Below are 21,906 nucleotides of genomic sequence, written 5' to 3' on the forward strand. Positions count from 1 at the left end.
TCATTGAATCATTCATTCAAGAGATTCATTCAAAAACACTGATTCATACAGTAATGAAACAAGTGAAGTATTAATGAGTCATTGAATCATTCATTCAAGAGATTCATTCAAAAACACTGATTCATACAGTAATGAAACAAGTGAAATATTAATGAGTCATTGAATCATTCATTCAAGAGATTCATTCAAAAACACTGATTCATACAGTAATGAAACAAGTGAAGTATTAATGAGTCATTGAATCATTCATTCAAGAGATTCATTCAAAAACACTGATTCATACAGTAATGAAACAAGTGAAGTATTAATGAGTCATTGAATCATTCATTCAAACAGAGTTTTTTTAAATGATTCAGATGAATTAAACATTTTAAATAGACTGCAGCAATTGGCATTTTGTGAGAACCTCTAGTAAATTTCGTTATTTTGTTTACTTGTGTGTTCAGAATCGTGGGAGAATCTCTATTTGAAACAAAATAATTGTGATTATTAATTTATCCAGAATTGTGCAGCTCTATTATGCCTTAGAAAATCATGTGGTTTTACCATAAAATGTCTAACATCAAATATTTTTTTTTTATATATATATTAAAATGATAAAGAAAAATTAACTGTACCATAGTCTTAATGAGTGAATCTCATGAAAACATGTTCAAGTCACAGTTTGAAAGAAAAAAAGAAAAAATAATAATAAAAATATTTTTTATTTAATTACATTAAAAAAGTACTAAATTTGTAACTTGTCTTTGTATTATTTTCATGACAATTAAATACATTTTTCCTTTAATTTTCCATTACTACAATGCCATAATGTTTTTACAAATTTAAAATAATAAGCATATATTAAAAGGCAGTACAAACATTATCATGTACTACCTTCTGATATTATATTGTATACTGTGGATGTACTATAGTTCATTGGTATATTAATATATATATATATATATATATATATATATATATATATATATAAATTAAAATCAGGAATGTGCTACTATAATCTACAATAGTCAAAACAAAACATGCCTGACGAGGATGACTGTCTGGTTGAAAAAGGTCGGCTCACCCTGTTATTTACAACTAGTGAGATGTTCTGTACCAAAAGTTCTCCACATGGAGTTCCACAGACGATTAATCAGGGATAAGGCTCAAAGATGCCAGCTTAACACTGTTGTCAAGGTAGAGTTCGCAGAATCGCGTATCTGATTGGATTAAATCGAGCGTCGAGGTGTAAGTGCAGTAGCTCGACACTTTAACCAGGGCAAAGGGGAAGAGAACAAAGCAGAGTGATAAATTAACGACAGTTTCAAGTTCAATAAAAGCAGAGCGACCAGAGAGTGAAGGGCTGCTTTGGAGAAACAGGAGAGATGAGTCAGACCTGTTGATGACATTTCTAACCTCGGCTCTCCAGGGCTGCCCAGACACACAGTATGTAGGTCAAACACATTTAGACACGACCAACAAAGAGGTCAGGAGGCACAAATGGAAAAAATAATACATAAAAAAGAAATCAAAAGGAGTGTAAACAGCAGACTAATAAGGGTTAGAGTGTACACTACAAAAATAATTATAATATATTTTTTTTGTCTTGTTTTCCAAGAAAAAAATAAAGTGGTAAAATAGAACTTTTAAATAAAACAAAATCAAACTAATCAGCATAAAAATAAAATCATTACAGCAAATACTCCAATAATGTATAAATAAACTTAAATTAATAGTAATGAAAATGGGAATCGGGGAAGGAACTGTGTTTAATTGTTATGCCACAATGCAAAATCATTTTTAGTACCAATTAAATAACATGGTATATGCATATGATATTCGGACATTATCATGGTATATCATGTAAGACCATTTTCATGAACTATGATAATGCCACAGTACTTTTATAGAGGGATATAATAAAAAAATTATTCTAGCTAGAAATATTATTCTTCTTTTTGGGGGGCAACTAAATCATATGCTACAAACTTAATCAGTATTTTTGGCTCATTAGCGGCGATTAAAAAAAAGTTTTAGATGTAAAACATTCAAATTGAATCTGAATACTACAATAATGTGTAAATAAACTTTTTTATGCATTAAAGTAACTAAAATGCAAATTGGGGAGGGAAATATTTTTAGTACGAAAATTTGCATAATTAAATCCCAAGAAACATTTCTTATTATTATTATCAATGTTGAAAACAGTTTTTGCTGCTTTTAACATTTTTGTGGAAACAATAATAACATTTCAAACATTTGTGGTAAGATTAAAAAAGAGAGAGAAATTAATACTTTTATTCATCAAGGATTTAAACAGGAATTAAACTGATCAAAAGTGACAGTGAAGACATTTATAATGTTACAAAAGATTTCTATTTAATAAATGCTGTTTATTCATTTTTTTCTGGACATTGATAATAATACTAGGAACTGTTTCTTGAGCAGCTAATTTCTGAAGGATCATGTGACACTAAAGACTGAAAATTCAGCTTTTCCATCACAGTAAAATTTTTTATATTTTAAAATATATTCAAATAGAAAATTCATAATATTTTATCACAATATTAGTGTTTTTATTGTATTTTTGATTAAATAAATGCAGCCTTGGTGAACTTCTTTCAAAAACATTTTTTTTTTTTTTATGTTTCCAAACTTCCGACAGGTACTGTATGATAATCAAACATTATTGTAGTACCATTTGATGCCATCACTGAACAACGGTACTGCCACATTATTTCAGAGAGGGATATAATTTACACAGTACAGTAGCTAGAAATGTTTTTTTTTATTTTTTATAAAAATATCTAAACCTCTTCCAAACAAGATGAATCTGAGTGGAATGCAAAATAAATAATCCTCCTCTAAGTGCATTTCTCTTATAATCTCAAAGACATCACAGGGAGTAAATGTCCGCAGGAACATATGGGACACAAAACAGGGATGTGGGATGCAGAACAGATCGGATGCGGATCATTCTGCTCGGCAGCATCTTCAAATGTGGGCCGAAACGCCAACCTGCTCCCGGGTTGGCGCGTGTGCGGATATGCCCGTGAGCGCGCGGGTATGTCAGCCAGCAGCGGGCACATGCATCACATAAGCTGAAACACAAGCCGCCTCACATGTGTTCAGCTCAACCGGTCATCTCAGGCCTGTTTTAGAGGCCACCGTGGCCATCTCATTTGTGTCAAACTGCTGTGAGTTCTCACCCATCATGCTCTTAACTCCGGCTATCCACTGACTAGGGCAGCGATGGGTCGTGTATCTTTTACCCCAGCGGCAGGCGGCCAACATGCCCCACATAGTGCTTATTCGAATGAGGAGGATGTTAGCTGACAAATACCAACTCCTTGCTGCTTTTAATGCAAGCGCAAACGCTCCCCCAATAAACTTTGCATCAACATGAAGCCGATCCGAGACCTCCATACGAGAGGGGATAATTACACAGAGAACTGCTGCTGTCTCATCTACACCCCTGCCGACTGCTTTATTAAACAGATTCATCATTCCATTTCGTTTCGGAGGCCGTTATGGCTGAGAGGCGAACGGTTGCCTTGCAGGAGCGCTGGGTTGATGAAATAACAACTGCCGCTGTGCTGTTTCGTGCTCTCGCACGAGGGGATTTTCCAGGAGCTATCAAGAATATGTGGGTGATTAGCCTGAAATCAAGATCAGATTTTAAAACAACACTGGCTTCTCAAGCGTAGAGGCCACAGAGAGACGTGATCTGCAATGCATCACAATTGCAAGTACAATCAAAACACTTGTATATATTTATTTCTAAAGAAAATGCTTATATATATGCTTATTTTTAAGCTATATATATTTTTTTACACATTTTTTTTTGTTAAATTACATTTAATGAATTATATAATATATTATATTCTATATACCCACACATACACATAGAATTAAATATAAAATAAGTATAAAAAACTATAAAAATAAATAAAATATTGTATTATATTAATATAATATATAAAATATAAAAATGATTATATAGAACTATATAAAAAAATATTGTATACATATATATTAATATAATATAGTATATTTTAGTATAAAATAATTAAATATAAAGTATAAAAAACTATAAAATAAATAAAATATTGTATTATATTAATATAAAATATAAAATATAAAAATGATTATATAGAACTATATAAAAAAATATTGTATACATATATATTAATATAATATATTATTAGTATAAAATAATTAAATATAAAGTAATATAAATAAAGCAATTTTGGATTACTTTTAGATTTGGTTTTATTCTTTGTTATTTTTCTGTTAAAAATACATCTGTCATGACAACTCTCTGAGTGTTTAACATGGTAATGGATATGAAAATGTATATATATTTGGTCTTGCCAGAATAGATCTGCTGCTACTGCAGAGCAAGTACAGGACTTGCTACTGCCAATACACACACGACACACTGCTGTACAATATAGCATACATGAACTACCCATAGCAGATCTATACAGGTGGAGCTGGGGAAGGTGGAGGGTTTCTGAAAGCGCACTGCAACTGCTATAGCAAATCCTGACCAAAAAGTATTTGAAGGTTGAACAGCGAGCTCATTGGCTACTGATACAGCAGGAACCAATCAGCTTTCCCTATAGAGAATGATGTGATTGCAAACAGATTGAGACTGAGAAAAACGTTAGACGGACTTAGAGGCTTTTGCATCTGAAGTCTTAATATTCACTTTGCAGTCCTGATGCAATAAACCAGTGAATGCATTGTAGTTGATCACTGAGCATAGCTGAGTACTGTACTGTTGCACTGTAAAAAATACAAAGTTCTGTCATGAAACTCTAGATGCCACATGCTGATAGGTCCTTAACATTTTTATCAGGCTCCTATGTATAGGTTTCTACCTAAGTACCGACATTTCTGAATGGGCTGAGGCTGGGATTTAGTGAGTTTGAAGTGCAAGTATTTGATGAGCGTATACTATGTGCGGAGAGCATTCACTCAATATTATTATCTCATTTTTGACATCGGTGGCTTTTAGAGGCTTCTGCATCGGAGGTCTTCATATACTGAAAAACACATATACTGTAAAAAAAAGAAAAGTGATTAAGTACAATCACTTGGATTTTTAAGTCATTTCAACTTAAATTACATTAAAGGGGGGGTGAAATGCTATTTCATGCATACTGAGTTTTTTACACTGTTAAAGAGTTGGATTCCCATGCTAAACATGGACAAAGTTTCAAAAATTAAGTTGTACGTTTGATGGAGTATTTCTGTGCCAAAAATACTCCTTCCGGTTTGTCACAAGTTTCGGAAAGTTTTTTTCGAGTATGGGCATGTGTGACGTTAGATGGGGCGGAAAATCCTTATACGGGTCCTAAGGGCTCTTCTCCCAGAAGGGCGCGCGTGCACCTGTAGACCAGAGCGAGAGAGCGAACGCAGTACGCCCATCAAAGCGCTGCGCTCGGCTTTAGGGAAGTTCAGTTCGACGCCGGATTTGCAGATGGTCTAATGCTTAAGGATGGAGCAGTCCCAACGATAACGGTTCACGGTCGTGCGTTGGAACCGCAGGCGGTGAGTAAAACTGCTTCAAATGTCTGTGTGTTGTTAGCTATCGGCGCGTAAGCACCGCCCACACGGCACGCCTCCAGCCACTCGGTTTTTTCCGGAAAGACTCGGTACAGCCTATCTTTCTTTTATAAATATAATAAAACTAAAGACTTTTTGGAGATATGAAGGATGCAATACTACTCTATAGGTACTCAAGATTAACATGAGATTGACTGAAACTGTGTGTTTCACCCCCCCTTTAAACTGACTTAAAAAATCCGTTGAATCTTGTATAACACAAAAAAGCAATGTTTTCTTTACTTATTGGTCATATCATTTTTACAGTGTATAAGAAACTCTCACATGTTGCTCATCAACGCCACATACTGTATATATGCCACTATATGCAGAAGTGCGAATGAGATCCAAAAGCTACGGAGGGGAAATTAAATGTTGGCCTGTTACTTCCACCAAGCTATTTTCATGAGACTTGAAATAAAAATACTTTGCCAACAGTCATTTTTGTAGGAATATTTTGTGCTTCACTGAAAAGTTACTGCTTTGGAACGCCATGAGGGTGAGTAAATAATGACCAAATTTTCCTTTTTGGATGAACTTTCTCTATAACTATGGTTCTAGCGGCTCAGATGCTAACAAATGCAGTATTTCTCAGCTTTCTTGCTCTCTCGCTCTACTCAAGTCTCTCTGATGCTCTTTATCTTTCAGGTTTTCCCCTCCGGCCACCTAACCTCACTCTTTAAAGCTTTTCTAGGAGACACACAAAAAAAAAAAAAAAAAAATCAATGTGGTTTAAAGGAGCCTGAAATCTCTCCTAAAGAATATTAGAAAGAGGAAAGAGAGATGGGACGTCTTTAGAAGCCGAGAGAATCAGCAACACAGCATCTTTCCTCTCCTCTTGTTCCCTTTAAATAGAACAACGGTCGGCCTGACAAAATCTTCACCCTCTAACGGGGTCTTGTTTCGCTAAAGCATTCAATCTTTTCCCCCCACGATGACTTCCGAGGGTGTGACAAGACAAACGGAGGAGGCATTTCTGCAGATTAGGCTTTCATAACAGAGATTGAAAGAGCAGAGGTTCACGAATTACGTGAACGACGGAGATGATGGCTTGTTATTGTTGGAGCTTGTTTAGAGATGAGTTGGTGATAAAACAAGAGGAAGCAGAGGAACTAAATTGCTGCTGTTGAAATCTCCCAAACTGGGTTAATTGCTCTGGGATGGGGAAAGAACATGGATATCATTAAAAAGACTTTCCCTTTCATAATGACTTTCTCACCATACCTGCCCAACGGCCAGAGGGAAAGACGTTCCCCGTGTTTCGTATGCTGTTTGCTGTTAGATGATATCTGACAGAGGAACTCATCTGAGAGAAACATTCATCTAAGTTTCACCTGTCCGTATTTGACACAGAGGCAAAGCTCCACTCGTAAGGGATGATACCGAGAGTCGTAGCAATAAAAAGTGTCTAGCATCTCTTGATTCTGAAGCGACAGGTGGCTCTAGGGTAATAACATCCGATCAGTAGATAAAAACTGCAGTAGTTTTTGCAGATCAATTGGTAGATCACAGTGTTAGCAACACCAAAGTTGTTGGCTGGACTCCCAGGGAGCACGTACACTGCCGTATAACATTTTGGGGTCAGTAAGATTGTTTTTTTAAGGAAATGAATAATTTCACTCAAAAGTGATCGTAAAGGCATTTACAATGTTACAAATGTTGAGGTAAATCCTCACACAAAACTTTAGTATAGTAGCTTAAGAGGATGTGGATTTGAGATGGGAATCATAATGAATTCCATAAAGGCACCTAAAAATGAGAATTTTTGTCATAATTTACTCACCCTCACCGTCCAAACCTGTATGACTTATCTTCAGCAGGACACGCACACAAAAAATGTATTAGACTCAAAAGTAGATGCTTTGAAGAATGTCTAATGTTCAAACAACATTAGACCTAACTGACTTTAATTCTATTAAACACTGAGGCACTAGCCGCATTTCCATTACAGATTTGCACAAAACTTTTGCGATATTTTCTAAATGTCGATAAAAAACGATTGCGAAATGACGGCGTTTCTATTAACCGATGTTATGCGACTAAAACGTAATTTTTCCCTCTCGCCATAAGTCATTCCAATAATCATGGCAACTGATATTGGTAGGTTTATGTATATCCCAGCCAGCAGCCACCGCACTAGCCATTATTTTTAATGGAAGGAGACGTGGGCATGTCATCCAAGCATTAATGGCAAGGAAAGCCCCTTATACTGGGAGCAGCACTTATGAGGTGTTTCTGTGTGTTTCTCACACAGCGATATATGGGAGTTTTTGCGAAATTGACGTTTCCATTGGGCATATTTTTAATTCCGTTGAAAAAGAAAGTCATACATTTTATGATGGTGATGGTTGAGTAAATGACAACAGAATTTTCATTATTGAACTGTCGGTGAACTGCTCCTTTAAGTAATTGAAGTCGCTCAATATTAACCCAATTAAACTCTTTGTGCTCTTTCATACCCCTGTTTAAGCATCTTATGCCGACGTCAGGAAAGGCTAATCTTGTTTCATTCCACTTGTTAGTATTTCAATCTGTCAGCGCTGATTTTTCTAAGCTCTGATGTCAGTTGTTGTGCTGGCTGTGGAGGTGTATCCTAATAAGGGGCAGATGGACAGACGCAAGACTCTTACCAGGCTTGAGACTTCCTCCTGGGCACGTTCTGTCTGCTCCACTTGGAGTGAGGGGTCAGGTGATAGATCAGCTGCCTGCAGATCTTCTCAGTGGACTTGAGAGCATCAGACTCCTGCAAAAGCCAGGATGAGAAGAAGAGGGTGATGAAGAGCTATTCTGGGAGACTGGAGGGCTTATGATCACTGACAGTGTAATCCAAAGCAACTTGGATGTTTACCATGTCTAGTGCTATTAAAAGGGTTAAACAGACGTAAACATTCAAGTTAATCTGTGAGTGATGATTTAGTTTACAAAGTGTCACACAAGAGGCCATTGCTTTTTAGACATTTTACCATAGTCAAGATGTGCTGTTAGGCATGACACGACACATAAGCAGCACTCATACCGTGGTGAAAAACACTGTAAAGTGGCAACAGCACAGCATTAGTTTATTGCTTTTATAAAATAATATGAACATCCGTTTGATAAAAGACAGCAATGTTTAATTAAAGTTATTAATAATAACGATCATTATGAATTAAAAGTTTTGGGTCGGTAAGATTTATTAATGTTTTTGAAAGAAGTCTCTTATGCTCGAAATTAAAAACGTCACGATTCCTAAATTTATTAGTATCGATACTTCTAAGAATGACCGCGTTCCAGATTTGTAAGGTCGGCGACACACTGGATGCGTGGCGTGAGCGTCTCAGCTGCGTGGCGTGTCCGTTTTTATTTCGGCTCCCATGTTAACAGGTTAGAGCTAGCACACTGCCTGCGTTACACGCGCACCCGAGCCGCGCGGAAAACGCGTGCATGCTAGAAATAGAACCGACGCCTATTTTTTACGTGACACGCAAGCCTGTTCGAAGCGTTTCCAGGCAAAATAGAATAGGAAAAGATGTTTCTATGTCATTTTGACACGAATACATATTAATAAATGACATTTTGATGTTTTGAAAGTCTCTAGGTTTTGACATAAATGCAGATATAAATGTAATTTAAAAAAATATGATTGATTTTCAAAAACTGCACCTCTCGTAGCCTTTTTTGCCATCAACACGACGTTGTCTTTGCTGCTATATATTTATGCTTAACATGAAGTATAGGCCTTCCACAACTCTCTCCCCATATGTCAAATATATCACCAATGAGGCTTATTATATGTTACATTGTTTAATATAATCGCTGTTCATATTTTTATTCAAAGTTCAGAATCAAGATAAAGTTATTACTGGTAACTCTTATGTTTCTTGTGATAACTGAGATAATGCTGCAAATTTTTTTTTTCATTGCTCAAATTTTTTTTTTGATATTTCGATATTTCATATTTTGTTCAAATGTTTAATATATCTGCTGTTCATATGTTCATTTATTAGTGTGTTATATGATTAGAATGTTGTCCCGGTTTTAAAATAAAGCACAGCAATGATATTTGAGAGTGTTTCTTCCTTTTCAGGAAAAGTATGGAAAAAGTATCGAAATCGCAATTCTTGACTTGGTATCGGTATCGAAACAATAATTTTGGTATCGTGACAACACTACTTCAGTCACATGATCATTAGAAATCATTCTAATATTCTGATTGGTTGCTTAAAAAAAACACATTTCTTATCATTATTATGGAAAACTGTTGTGCTGCTTAATATTTTTTGTAGAAACAGTGATACATTTTTTCAGGATTCATTGATAGAAACTTCAAAAGAACAGAATTATTTTAAAATGTAAATAATTTCTAATATTGTCTTTACTGTCACTTTTTATCAATTTAATGCATCCTAACTGAAAAAAGTATTCATTTCTTTCTTTCTTTAACCCTCATGTGGTGTTCAAAACCCTATAACACCTGTGGTGTTCCCGGTCAAAAATGACAGGCCCATAAAAAAAAGCTTATAAATCACTCATTATACCATATTTTCACCCAATCTTGGATTCAATCTTTTTGTCAACTTGTTCTCTTTCAATTAGGACTGGTTTTATATTTCTGTTTGCATCTATTTAAATATGGGCCTCATTTATCTGAGAGTAGGCATCTCATTTTTTGAGTAAAAAACAAATAATTTATGAGTAAATTTGGAAATATGAAAAAAAAAAAATGAAAAAAATGGCTACTGTTGATCACACTAGTCTACTCTAATATTTCACCAGGAATTTTGTTTTGAAACTTTTGTTTTGTAAAAAATATGGCACATAGTCACACTTGTGGTGTTCCCGGTCAAAAATGACCGGCCTATAAAAAATAGCTTATAAATCACGCATTATACCATATTTTCACCCAATCTTGGATTCAATCTTTTTGTCCACTTGTTCTCTTTCAATTAGGACTGGTTTTATATTTATATTTGCATCTGATTATTCATAGGCCTCATTTATTTGATAGTAGGCATTTTTCTCAATATTGCCAAAATTATTAACAAATAATGCTTTTTTCACTCAAAAACTGAGGTGCATAAGCTCGGATAAATGACTCCTACAATTAAACTGTTTGAAAATTGAATACAAAACCAGTCCTAATTGAAAGAAAACAAGTTGATAAAAAGATTGAATCCAATTTTTGGGGATAATATAGCATAACGAGGGATTTATAAGCTATTTTGTGTAGGCCTGTCATTTTTGACCGGGAACACCATAAGTGTAACAAGGTGAAAAAAACAACACAAAAAAAGTAAAAAAAATAAAAAATAAAAATTGGACAAGTTGTTATAGTCTCTGTGAACAAAGTCACAAAGTTTCAGTTCAATGCGATAACATTAACTAGTATTTTCATGAAAAAGAAAATCTTCTCCAGTCAAAAATGACATGAACACCACATGAGGGTTAAAAAAACAAACAAACCGTATTGACCCCAAACATTTGAAAGATATTGTGTGGCGTTCACAATTTGTAAAATAGTGTTGCACTCTCTTTAATTTATGATGATTTATATAATTAATTAATACTGTATTAGAGTAATAAGAATCTAATGAGAATGGGAATAACAAAAAACCCTAAAGTGAAATGTCTGGCCACATTAATTCAAATTTTGGGGGGATATAGGCTTAATTGTCATTAAAATAATGTCATATTATAAAACAAATCCTAATGGTCCTAAAAATAGGGTTCAATTTCTTCATGCAAAATATAATTTCTAATCCCCCCCCCCCAAAAAAAATGTATATGATATTAATGTTTGTTAAGAGCAGTACTCTTTCTAAACATGTAGCTTAAGATAAAGATGAGAGTTCAAGTAAAAGGTCTTAGTTATTCATGCCGTTTCGAACTGCTGGGTGAGAGGTTGATGTAAAATGATCTCAAGTCCTTTGCACAACAATGCCTGCAGCCATTGCATCAAAACAGGCTTTGGCTCGCCTCTCTCTCTTTAAACGGATTGGCCCAAGCAGAGCTGAGCAAATCTAATCTAAATCTACAGCACAACAACGCAAGCGAGGCAGGAAAACACAAAAGACTGGACGAAGCCATCGACTGGAGTCGGCTAGCTAAGAAACGACACAAACTAAACATGTACATCTTGGTGGCCTTCTGATGGCTATTAAGTCAAAACAAAGACATTAGTCGGATCTCTATTGCATATTAAGTTGGCTGCTGGTAGAAGTGAGTGACAGCAATTATCGAACTATTTTTATTGATCTCCCACTGACTCCAGAGGGAGTTTTATCGTCGGAAGGATTTACGTGAGCTTTCAATCAGGGACTCAACATTAAGACACTATTGCTCAATACACAACTGCCACGATTTAATGAAAAACTGTCAATTGTGAGACAGCTAAATGAGAAACAAAATTGATGTGCTACGCACAAACAAAAGAACATTAAAATGCCTTTGCATATTTCCCATGATTCCCATCACGATTTACTGCTGCGATCGAGGATCAGCTGACTCCTGGGAATCAAAACTTCATTAGATGGTGGTGTACTGAGACACACATTGACCTGTCTTACAATCAGAAGCTACTTTAAAACCGTAGCTCACTAAGCTACCCACGGAGATGTTAAGCCAGAGACGGACGAGACAGACCCACACGCAGCTATAATACTGAAAGTCATGCTTTTCAGTCAAAACAGCCAATTGCTTCATAGCCTCCTTAAAATAGTGACTTGTGAATGTACACCAGCATGATTTAATAAGGCTACCTAGTACCATTGATGCATGGCAGTGTTTTTCTCCCAACATATTGGATTATATAAAGGAATGAGCATATAAAGTAACCTTTTTTTCCCCTCTCTTTTCAGATTGTTAAAGTCCCCCTGTAGTCAATAATTGTGTCCCTTAAGACTCATCTTTGATCACCAAAATGACATATTTAAATGTTTTTTCCTTGAAAAGAAGAAAAATTCTTCATGCCTTAAAATAGCTTGCATGTACCTTGCCTCATTAAGTATACGCGGTTCTATGAATATGCAAATTAGCCCCGCCTCCACTCACTCACACCAGCTAAGAGATCCACTCGTTGACGTGATTGGTTGATATGAATTTTCTCATGGTTAGCATATTAAAAACACCACATTAAACAACATTAACAACTTGATTTTCACCACAGGGGGACTTAAATTATTGATAATATGTCTGTTGCTTCCCCTTCCCCTATTTGTTTGAATGGATGTTATTTTGTTATAGCTAAAGACAATAAAACGCTGACAAATTCAGGCTAAAGAAGCTGATTTTGCTACAACTGTTGTCAGTATTTAATGCTGTTTTGAATTGCATTGATGAAATGACAACATCTTTCTTATTTAAAGCAGATGTAGATGTTATTTAAAGCATTATGTCACACTTTAAGCTACCAACAAAAACTATACTGAAGTTATTTAAGGGGGAAATATACTTTAAAATAAAACAAACGATGCATTTAATTTCTTTAAAATAATGTATTATTATTTATAAAAATTTATAATTTAATTTAATGAGAGCAGTATTTCTATGGCTTAAATAAATTAACTGATAAATTAACACTAATAAAACTGAAGAAAAAATGGATGCAAAACACTGAATCCGTGAACATTTCTTTTTGATCTGGTTCATTCACACAAACTATCTGAACGAACTGATTCATTGAAATGAATTAGATTTGCCATAGCTACATATGAGTTTAGTGAGTTTTGAATCAGTAAATAATTTATTTTTGAAACAGTTTACGTACATAAACTGTCTGAATTAACTGATTCATTAAAATGATTCAGACTATCTGACGCTACATATAAGTTTAGTGAGATTTCAATCATTGAATCATTTCTTCTTGATCCGGTTCATGTACACAAACTGTCCGAACAAAGTGATTCAATAAAATGTGTCAGATGTTTCTGACTCTATACGATTTCTCTACTTTTCGTTACCCTCCAACACTGATTATATAACGAAGTCTAACAGGTCTGGATTTCAGGCATGACATCTGAATGGCATGAATCCATTTCTTTGAGGAGCATGGTGGCTTTTCTGAGCTCAGTAGGATGGGATTTTGTCTACCTGTCAGCCAGAAACTGATGTTTATAAAGTCAGAGAGGAAGAAAAGAAGCAGAGGAAATTTAGAGCCCTTCAATCCCTCGCTCTCGTTTTCTGGGTTTAGATGCTTAGCTCTTCAAGGCTTCTCCTGTTGAGACGCCTGCTAAGAGTCCAACTGAGATCAAAATGCAGCCTGAACACTCTTTTTGCAATGTTAAAATACTCCCACTAATCCCACTGTCCGGCTCAGACCTGATTCAAACTTGTTTTCCTCGGCAAACTCAAAGCTAGAAGGTAAATGCTAATGCTTGTGACGGTGCTTGTGCAAACAAACGTTTTACTTGGGTTTTATTACATTAAACGGATCTAGTATCTATCTGTCTATCTATCTATCTATCATCTATCTATCTACCCACCCTATCTATCTATCTATCTATCTATCTTTCTGTCCGTCCGTCCGTCCGTCCATCCATCCATCTATCTATCTGTCTGTCTCTGTCATCAATCTACCTACCCCTACCTATCTATCTACCAACCCTATCTATCTATCTATCTATCTATCTATCTTTCCGTCCGTCCGTCCGTCCATCCATCCATCCATCCATCCATCCATCCATCCATCCATCCATCCATCCATCCATCCATCTATCTGTCTGTCTGTCTCTGTCATCAATCTACCTACCCCTATCTATCTATCTATCTATCTATCTATCTATCTATCTATCTATCTATCTATCTATCTATCTATGTATCTATCTATCTATCTATGTATCTATCTATCTATCTATCTATCTATCTTAATCCAACATTCAATGTTTGTCTTGCATTTCTGTTTAAAAATTACAGTTACATGTATTTATTTCAATTCCAACTATTTACTTCCTTGCATTGAATTGGAATTTGAAATTGGAATTTTGATTCTCAACTAAATTCTGAACAGCGCACAACCCAGCTTTCTGTCCCGACACACTGACAGGGTAAAGATGCTTAATGAGTTGCATCCTAATTAATTCTATTACAATTGTTTATGCTTGTGATGTGCTCCTCTTCTAACTTATGTGAGCCTCACATTGCTTTACTGTCAAAATGGGCCATTGCAATACGTGACAGAGAATCGAAAAGCAATGCCAGAGCCGGCCGATTAGTCAGTGACCCCTCTTACATTCTTATTGAGTGAGTGACGGTGGGTTACAGTAGGTTACCCAAAATGTTGGCTAGAATCTTGTTTTATCAGATATGCACACTGACTGACAAAACGTCCGGCACTTCTGTTTATATGAGAAATATGTTACCCAAGTACCCATTGGGAAAAGCATGACTGTGGTGACATTTCTGCAAAATATTACATTGCTACTGTCACTTTTTGTGACAATTTCAAAGTCCATTGAGTGGCACTTAAAAGCGTTCAGTTTTATCCAAAACAGATGAAGGTGAATCTGAAAAAATATCTATTGTTGGTTGTTAAACGTATTGCGGCAGTACAGAAGAGCTAAAAGGTTAAATAAAGGTGGTTTAACAAGTTTGAAAATAACATACCACCTATACTGTACACTTAACCGTAATGAATAGCATTAATCAAAGAAAATGTGAAATAAAAACACATTTGCTGAAGCACCCATGCCATTTTACCTTGTTCTACAAGTCTTTGAGCTCTTTCATAGAGACCTACTGAGAAAGTTTACTACGTCAGGAAAGCCACTGATTATGTGATGCAAATGTCAAAAAGTATTAGTTCACAAATCATTCACTATGGTAAAAGTGTTTTAAGGTCATAACAAATTGTGCAAATAGTGCAAATAATACGGTTTTATTAACCCTCTGGTGAAGTTCAATTCATTTTTGACCGAAAAATGTTACGTTTAGTTTTTTTATTTTAGATTTTTTTTACTTCATCGGAATGGTACGAAATATGGTAAAGGTTTTGGCACTTGCTGTGTGAACACACACAAAAACAAATCATGGACATGATTCATAAAGCTTAAATGGTCCTGAAAAAAAAAGTCACACTTGTATTGTTCTATTGTTCACTTGAATTTCATCTATTGGAAACATTTGGTAAGGCGCACAAACAAATTTTCACAGCTTGTTTAGATTTATGGCTTTGATTTTCTCACAGTTTTAGAGTAAAAAGTGTTTTAAAATTAAAAATTGAAAACAGTATTTTTGTGTATTTTTCATAACAATAAATGTACAACTTTTTTCAACTTTAAAAAGAGACCAAACTTAAGTCTGTGCTCTAAAGCATTCAAGATTTACCACAGTTTAAGTAGGACATTTCATTTTCAGGTCCATGCTCAAAAAGATTATATAGATTATAAATACAATAAATTAAAAAAATACAAAACATTAAATTAAAAATATTATAGAACTAAAATATAGTACAATCATTTCATTGACCGACACGCGAACAGTACCAAAGGGTTAATTGATAATCTTCCTCTGTAATCAATATTTGTGTAAAAAGGAATAAACGTTGTTGGAGTTTTACTGCCTTTTATCTTGTACAGTAGCCTATTTTTTGGAGTTTTGCAAAAATGTTAGCAGAGGTAAGGTATATTTCGGTAAACATATTTAGGTTGGAAATATGACAAATGTTGATTCTATCCGCTATTCAGAAAAGTCAAGCCGTGCCCCTTCAAGTGGATCTATTATTGGAAAGTGCTCCTCTCGCTGGCCTTTCTGTCCAATTAAGTCCAAACAGGACTGTGGAACTTCAGCGTGGAATGAAAACATCACTGATGGCTCTCTTGAGCAAAATAAAGGTCACTTCCATCTTTCTGTACTTCTCGCGCTTTGCAAACTAATTTTGGACAGGGCTGAAGCGCGAGCTCCCGAACTCCAGTCCCGGCAGTGGGATGACAGCTGACCGTGGTCTAAATCATTCGGCGGGGCTTCAGAAGCCTCTTACCGACAGCTAAAAATAAAAGCTCTACATATCTGGAGACTGAGTAATGAACATGTGCATAGGTTTTGCTCCAGCTCATGCCGCGATCCAGAGTTAACGTTGGCAGCTGTGGGCTGATATCGAGTCAAACCCTTCGACTAGCCACCTCACGAGTTTATGTGTACGACCATCCTCGCTTATTCGTGCTGGTGGCTTACCCTCTTTGGACACTGCATGTCTCGGGCCAAATTGAGCAAAAGCTCATGGGAAATTGGATCCACTAGGTTGAGGAAGGCAGCGTTCTTGTAGAGGATGTCGTTGAGAGATGTTCCTTCAAGACCCAGGTCCTGTCGAGAAAGAACGAGAGAGAGAGCGAGAGAGAGATTGTTAAGCATGCAGGATTACAAATTCAAGTAAAGGTCACTGATAAACCTCGATATTCAACAACTTAATCCTTTCATCCTACGCCTCCAATCTCCATTCGCCAGATTACACGAGGGGCTTTTTTGAATGACATGCAGATAAAAGCAATCTTTGCATCATGTTTACTTCTAGTGCTTCGGAAGAAAGAAACGGTTTGTTGATTTATTGCTGGACTAGCGCTGCTAACCTTTAAGTCCAGCTTCTTTACGTAAGGCAGAGAAAGTGTGTGCAGACACAGTGACAGCTTATTAGCCGGGCTTATCGTAGACAGCTAAAGTGTTTTCCCCCACTGAACAGCCAAGGCAAGCAAGTCTGATACGACCAACAGGGAAAGAAAAAAGGCATGTGGGAGAATCAAGAAAAAATTCCCTGAGGACTAGGTTTCTTGTTTAATCCACTGGTCTGCGCAATTAGAAGAGACAAAGCAAACATATAGAAGTGAATAACACAAAACACATTTAATGCATCGAGGCAAATGCCAGCATCACAAAGCAACAACTACACCACCCTGTGAGTCGATTCAAAAACAGATCCCACTGAAATTGATGAAGAAACTGTCAGGCGGAGGAAAGCTGCTGAGTCCGGGGAAGTGGAAACTCCCTTTGGGTTTCACGCTGATGTATTGCACTTCTTTTTCTCAGGGATTCCCTGCCATCTGGAAGCTCCTCCAAGCTCTCTATTTTTCATCTATAAAGCATAAGCACGAGTCATTTCTGTTCTGCAGTACTTTTTGAACACAGTATCCTAAAATGAATATGAACGCATTGTAATTTAAGAAAGCTTTTCTATGAAAAGTGTCTAGTAGGATTTCCGCAGAAAAAACTCTTTGTACTGGTGAAGAAAATGAATACAACGCCAGGAATGAATAAAAAGCTAAAGTTAGCCAATATCCACTGAAATTACTCAAGTGAAATTATTTAAAATTCATGTCAAACTTGAATTCGTGTTATTTTAGTAGCATTTATATACTATTATAGTATTTATTCATATTTTGAATTACCTTTTTATTTTTATATTTCCAGTTTTCATTTTAATTTTAAGTAATTTTGTTATGTGCTTACATTTAAGTTTCAGTTTTTCATATATTTATATTTTATTTTATTTCAGCTTTATTTTAATTACCAAAAACTATAGTTTTAGTTAACAATACCAAGATAAGATGCAAACAAATTCATTTGACTTCCATCTTGATCTAATATTTATAGAAATATATGATGATGGGGACATACTACAATAGGAATGACCCAAACATTATGGCAAAGCCGAGTCATATCTGGGAGATTAAAGTGCAATCAAAGGGACAACATTTTCATTTCAACATATTATGCAACCACAAAATCTTTGTAGCATTGACATCCACTGCATGTGCTCAGTAGAGCATGTAAGCGGAGTTGTTTCCTGCCTTTGCTCAATGAGAGTCAACAGCGGAAAATGAATTGCACTCATTAGGGCACAGGAAGAGCTACAGCAGAGATAAGGGATGTTGTTTTTGTCCTCCTCTCTCACTTTCTTTCTCTCACTCTCTCTGGGGCAAAAGGAAGCATTCTACTCCATCCTTTTGACCCTGAGTTGATTAACATCCAATCCATTTTTCCCTGAACAGAAAAGCTGATTTTCAATGCGCAGGAATTAATTTCTTTCAGCAACCTACAGTCTTAGAAGGTAGCAAGGTTTGCCTCGATGTGACCCCTCTCTCTCCTTCAACAGGGTGTTAAGAGCTTCCAGGGCCGGGGTGACGCGAGTGAGACGGCTCCATGTTTGGAAAGCTTTTCGACTGGCTGGGCATCCAAGTGACAATGTGCCATATCTAGACAGGGATGAAACCGTGGACTGAAGATTCACTTCCCCGTGACTAAATCCAAAATGTTCACAGATATTAAAATAATGACTAAAATAATATGAACAAACTAAGCGCTACTTGCTTATGTGATTAATATTTCTATACACTTTTAAAAGAATGGGTTCTGTTTAGAAACTTAAAGGGTTCTGTCAGGCGCTTCATATAGAATCATGGGATCATTAGTTTTAATGAATACATTTTCTATTAATTATTTTAATTTCTTTTAACTACATGTACTTATAGAGTTACGGTTAGAGTAGGGTTTGGTTTAGGGTTAGTTACATGTAATTATGCATAACTTACTGTTATTAAGCAATACTTTCATTTATGACACTTCTCCCTAAATAACCTTTTTTGGCATAAAGGGTTCTTTAAAATTGATTCAAGAACATATGGTTCTATACAGAACCCAAAAAAGTTGGACGTTTAATTCATTTCAACTTAAATTACATTAAACTCGCTAAAAAAATTAGTTGAATCTTGTTGAATCCAACTTATCAAAAAGTTGAAAAGTGCTGAACTTATTTTGATGAGTTAAAGCAATGTAAAAAAAACATGTTGTCATAACTTTTTGATCATATATATTTTTTAAAGATTTTGATAAACTCATTTTGATATCCATTTGACTTTATCCAATTTAAGACATATATGATAGGGACATTAAAATGTACTTCAGAATGAATGACTCATACAATATGGCAAAGCAGAGTCAAAATGGGATAACAGAAAGATTAAAGTGCAAGTATATATACCTGAAATTGTGCCTCAAATTAAATGGATGAAAAAAAAAAGCCATATCTAGTGACTTGGGGGTAAACAACCACCTAGCAACCACTCAGAACACCTTAGCAACAAAATCGCAACGTCTTGGCAACCACTTGGAAATCATTTTGCACAGACAAGCACAGAAACTCTGACAATCCAGCTTTATTTTACTGTTTTCATGTTATCAGATCTCCCATCATTTCATTCTGTTCCAATTATCTTTTGATTCAGATGCCAAGAATCTACTTCCAGATGTTCAACAAGCTAGGAGACATCATTAGAAAAAGACTCAAGTTGCACAAAAAAAAAAGACAAAAGAGGCTTTTCTCAGCCCCTTTTATCCAGTGAGTGTGCAACTGGAGGACCCTCATCTTCAGGTCGCATACATTGAGGTGTTCCTGTGATTTGAGGACCCTCTTGGCAAGCTACTCAATAAACACAATGAAATGACCAAAAATCCTCCATGAAGTCCATACGTGCTGATTCTCTCGTAAACACTTCAAGCTTGAACTGTGGTGCTTTCATTAGCATAAGCTGGATCAATGAGTCTGCACCACTGAACTTAGTCTACGCAGATCTGGTTTGCTATCAGGATAAAATGATGGACTTATGGAGCACTGAGGAGCCTGTCAATCATCAGCTGCAATATCTGAGCACTACACAAAGACCTCAACTGTTCAACAGCTATCAAACCTCCCAGTCGTGATCAGGAAACATCCAGTGAATAGCTTTGGAGAGGTGGGATTTGCTCTGAACAATTTGTGACATCCTGAAAGTCTTGTCTCCAGTTGTCGGAGTCCAGATCATCCTTTTTGACAATTGCAGTAAATGCAAATCTGACTCCACTATAAAGCACCTATAAGCTGGTTTGTCCATCATGATCAAACATATCACAACAAATTAATAATCCAGCGATCTTTATATTACGTATACTATATCACATATAGCCTACATTTATAATATATTTAACAAAACGTAACATGGTATACCTTCTATTATGTAAAAGGTTCTTTGAAGTAGCCTACATTATACAGTAAATCATGCTGTATTATGATACTCATTTAGTACCCTGACACATATCAAAGCACCATGGTATTACCACTACTTCCAAAGGACTGTATGTAAGGCTTGTAACTTTAACTGTTTTATTTCAAATGCAGTTAATTATTATTTTATTGTACCCATTTTATTGTATTTTATTAGAAATATTTGAATTTGTATAGAAATCTCAAACTTTTCATTGCAGACTTTAGTATCTAAAAAGTTTTAGATGCTGAAAATGAATTTTAAACACTGGGAGATGCATGTGAGATTTCTAGACTGTATATATATATATAAATATATATATATCATTGCAGTCTATGAGACAGTACAACACATTTGAGATTTTTCTTTTCTTAGTGAAAGCATCATGCTGCAACAGCATCATCATCATCAACAACAACAACAACAACAACAACAACCTGTAGTTCTGTCTAAAAAATGATACAATCTGGGTTATTAAAAAATGATGTTTTGTACCTTTCTAAGCAGTTTCAACACATCGATGGCTTGTTCCCCCTTCTGCTCCTTCAGCAGGGTCTGGATCTCCCGAACCCAAGCCACTCTCCGGACGTAAGGGCTGGGACTGGATTTGCGCAGCATTCCGGGAAGCTTGTCGGACTTCAGCATCAGAGAACTGAATAAAAACTCTCCTCTTCCTCCACTTGTCTTCTCCACATCCCGTTCATGATGCTGTCGATCCTTACGAACGAACGTCGCCTGGCTGTCTAAACTACTTTGCCTGGTCAACTTGGATCCCATGTTTCAACTTTCCAATTTCTGTCTAAGTATCAAATAATTCAACGCTGTTGTTTCATAAAGCATGCGTAAAGTAAACCTTATAAGATCTTTTTACTGAGTGCACGCTCATAATTACACTTCATCTAGTTCAGTTGCTCGGGTAGGATCAAATTCATCAAGTAAAATGCATATTCATCGCACGAAAATATTAAAATGTCACTTTCCCCGCGGTTCTCTTGCCCCTGTGAACCTCCGCGGTGTTTGTGTTCTTCCAGGCTTCAGCACATGCCACGCCCATGTCTCACTCGCTGTCCAATCAGAGCGCTCGACTCCCACATGTGTTGATGATGGGAGGGAAGCCCGTTCTGTCCTGTCAGCACGTAGCCTACTGTATAGATACCGAATTGAAAATGACTCAGAACACAGAAATATTTCCAGTGATTTACAAAAAGTAGGCTACCATTTAGGCCCCTGTATGGTATTTACATGGTAGCCTACGCTAATGTTTTTTTTTTTTTATAGCTGGTTAATTAAATTACATTAAATTCACATTTATTCGTATAGTGCTTTTCAC

General features: G+C 35.9%; 1 protein-coding gene across 1 annotated transcript in view; it reads right to left on the reverse strand.

The window, feature by feature from the left end:
- The window catches only part of lrrc75bb (leucine rich repeat containing 75Bb), a 30,829-nt gene extending 9,219 nt beyond the window's left edge, over positions 1-21,610 (reverse strand). Inside the window, exons 1-3 of the mRNA XM_084399732.1 lie at positions 21,072-21,610; positions 16,741-16,869; positions 8,226-8,338 (exon numbers count right to left, since the gene is read on the reverse strand). Coding sequence (XP_084255858.1) covers positions 8,226-8,338; positions 16,741-16,869; positions 21,072-21,353 — 524 coding nt within the window. The 5' untranslated portion in view covers positions 21,354-21,610. The remainder of the gene's footprint in view (positions 1-8,225; positions 8,339-16,740; positions 16,870-21,071) is intronic.
- Between the last annotated feature and the right edge of the window lie 296 nt (positions 21,611-21,906).

This window comes from Rutilus rutilus, assembly GCF_951802725.1.
Source record: "Rutilus rutilus genome assembly, chromosome: 25".
Classification (NCBI taxonomy): Eukaryota; Metazoa; Chordata; class Actinopteri; order Cypriniformes; family Leuciscidae; genus Rutilus; species Rutilus rutilus.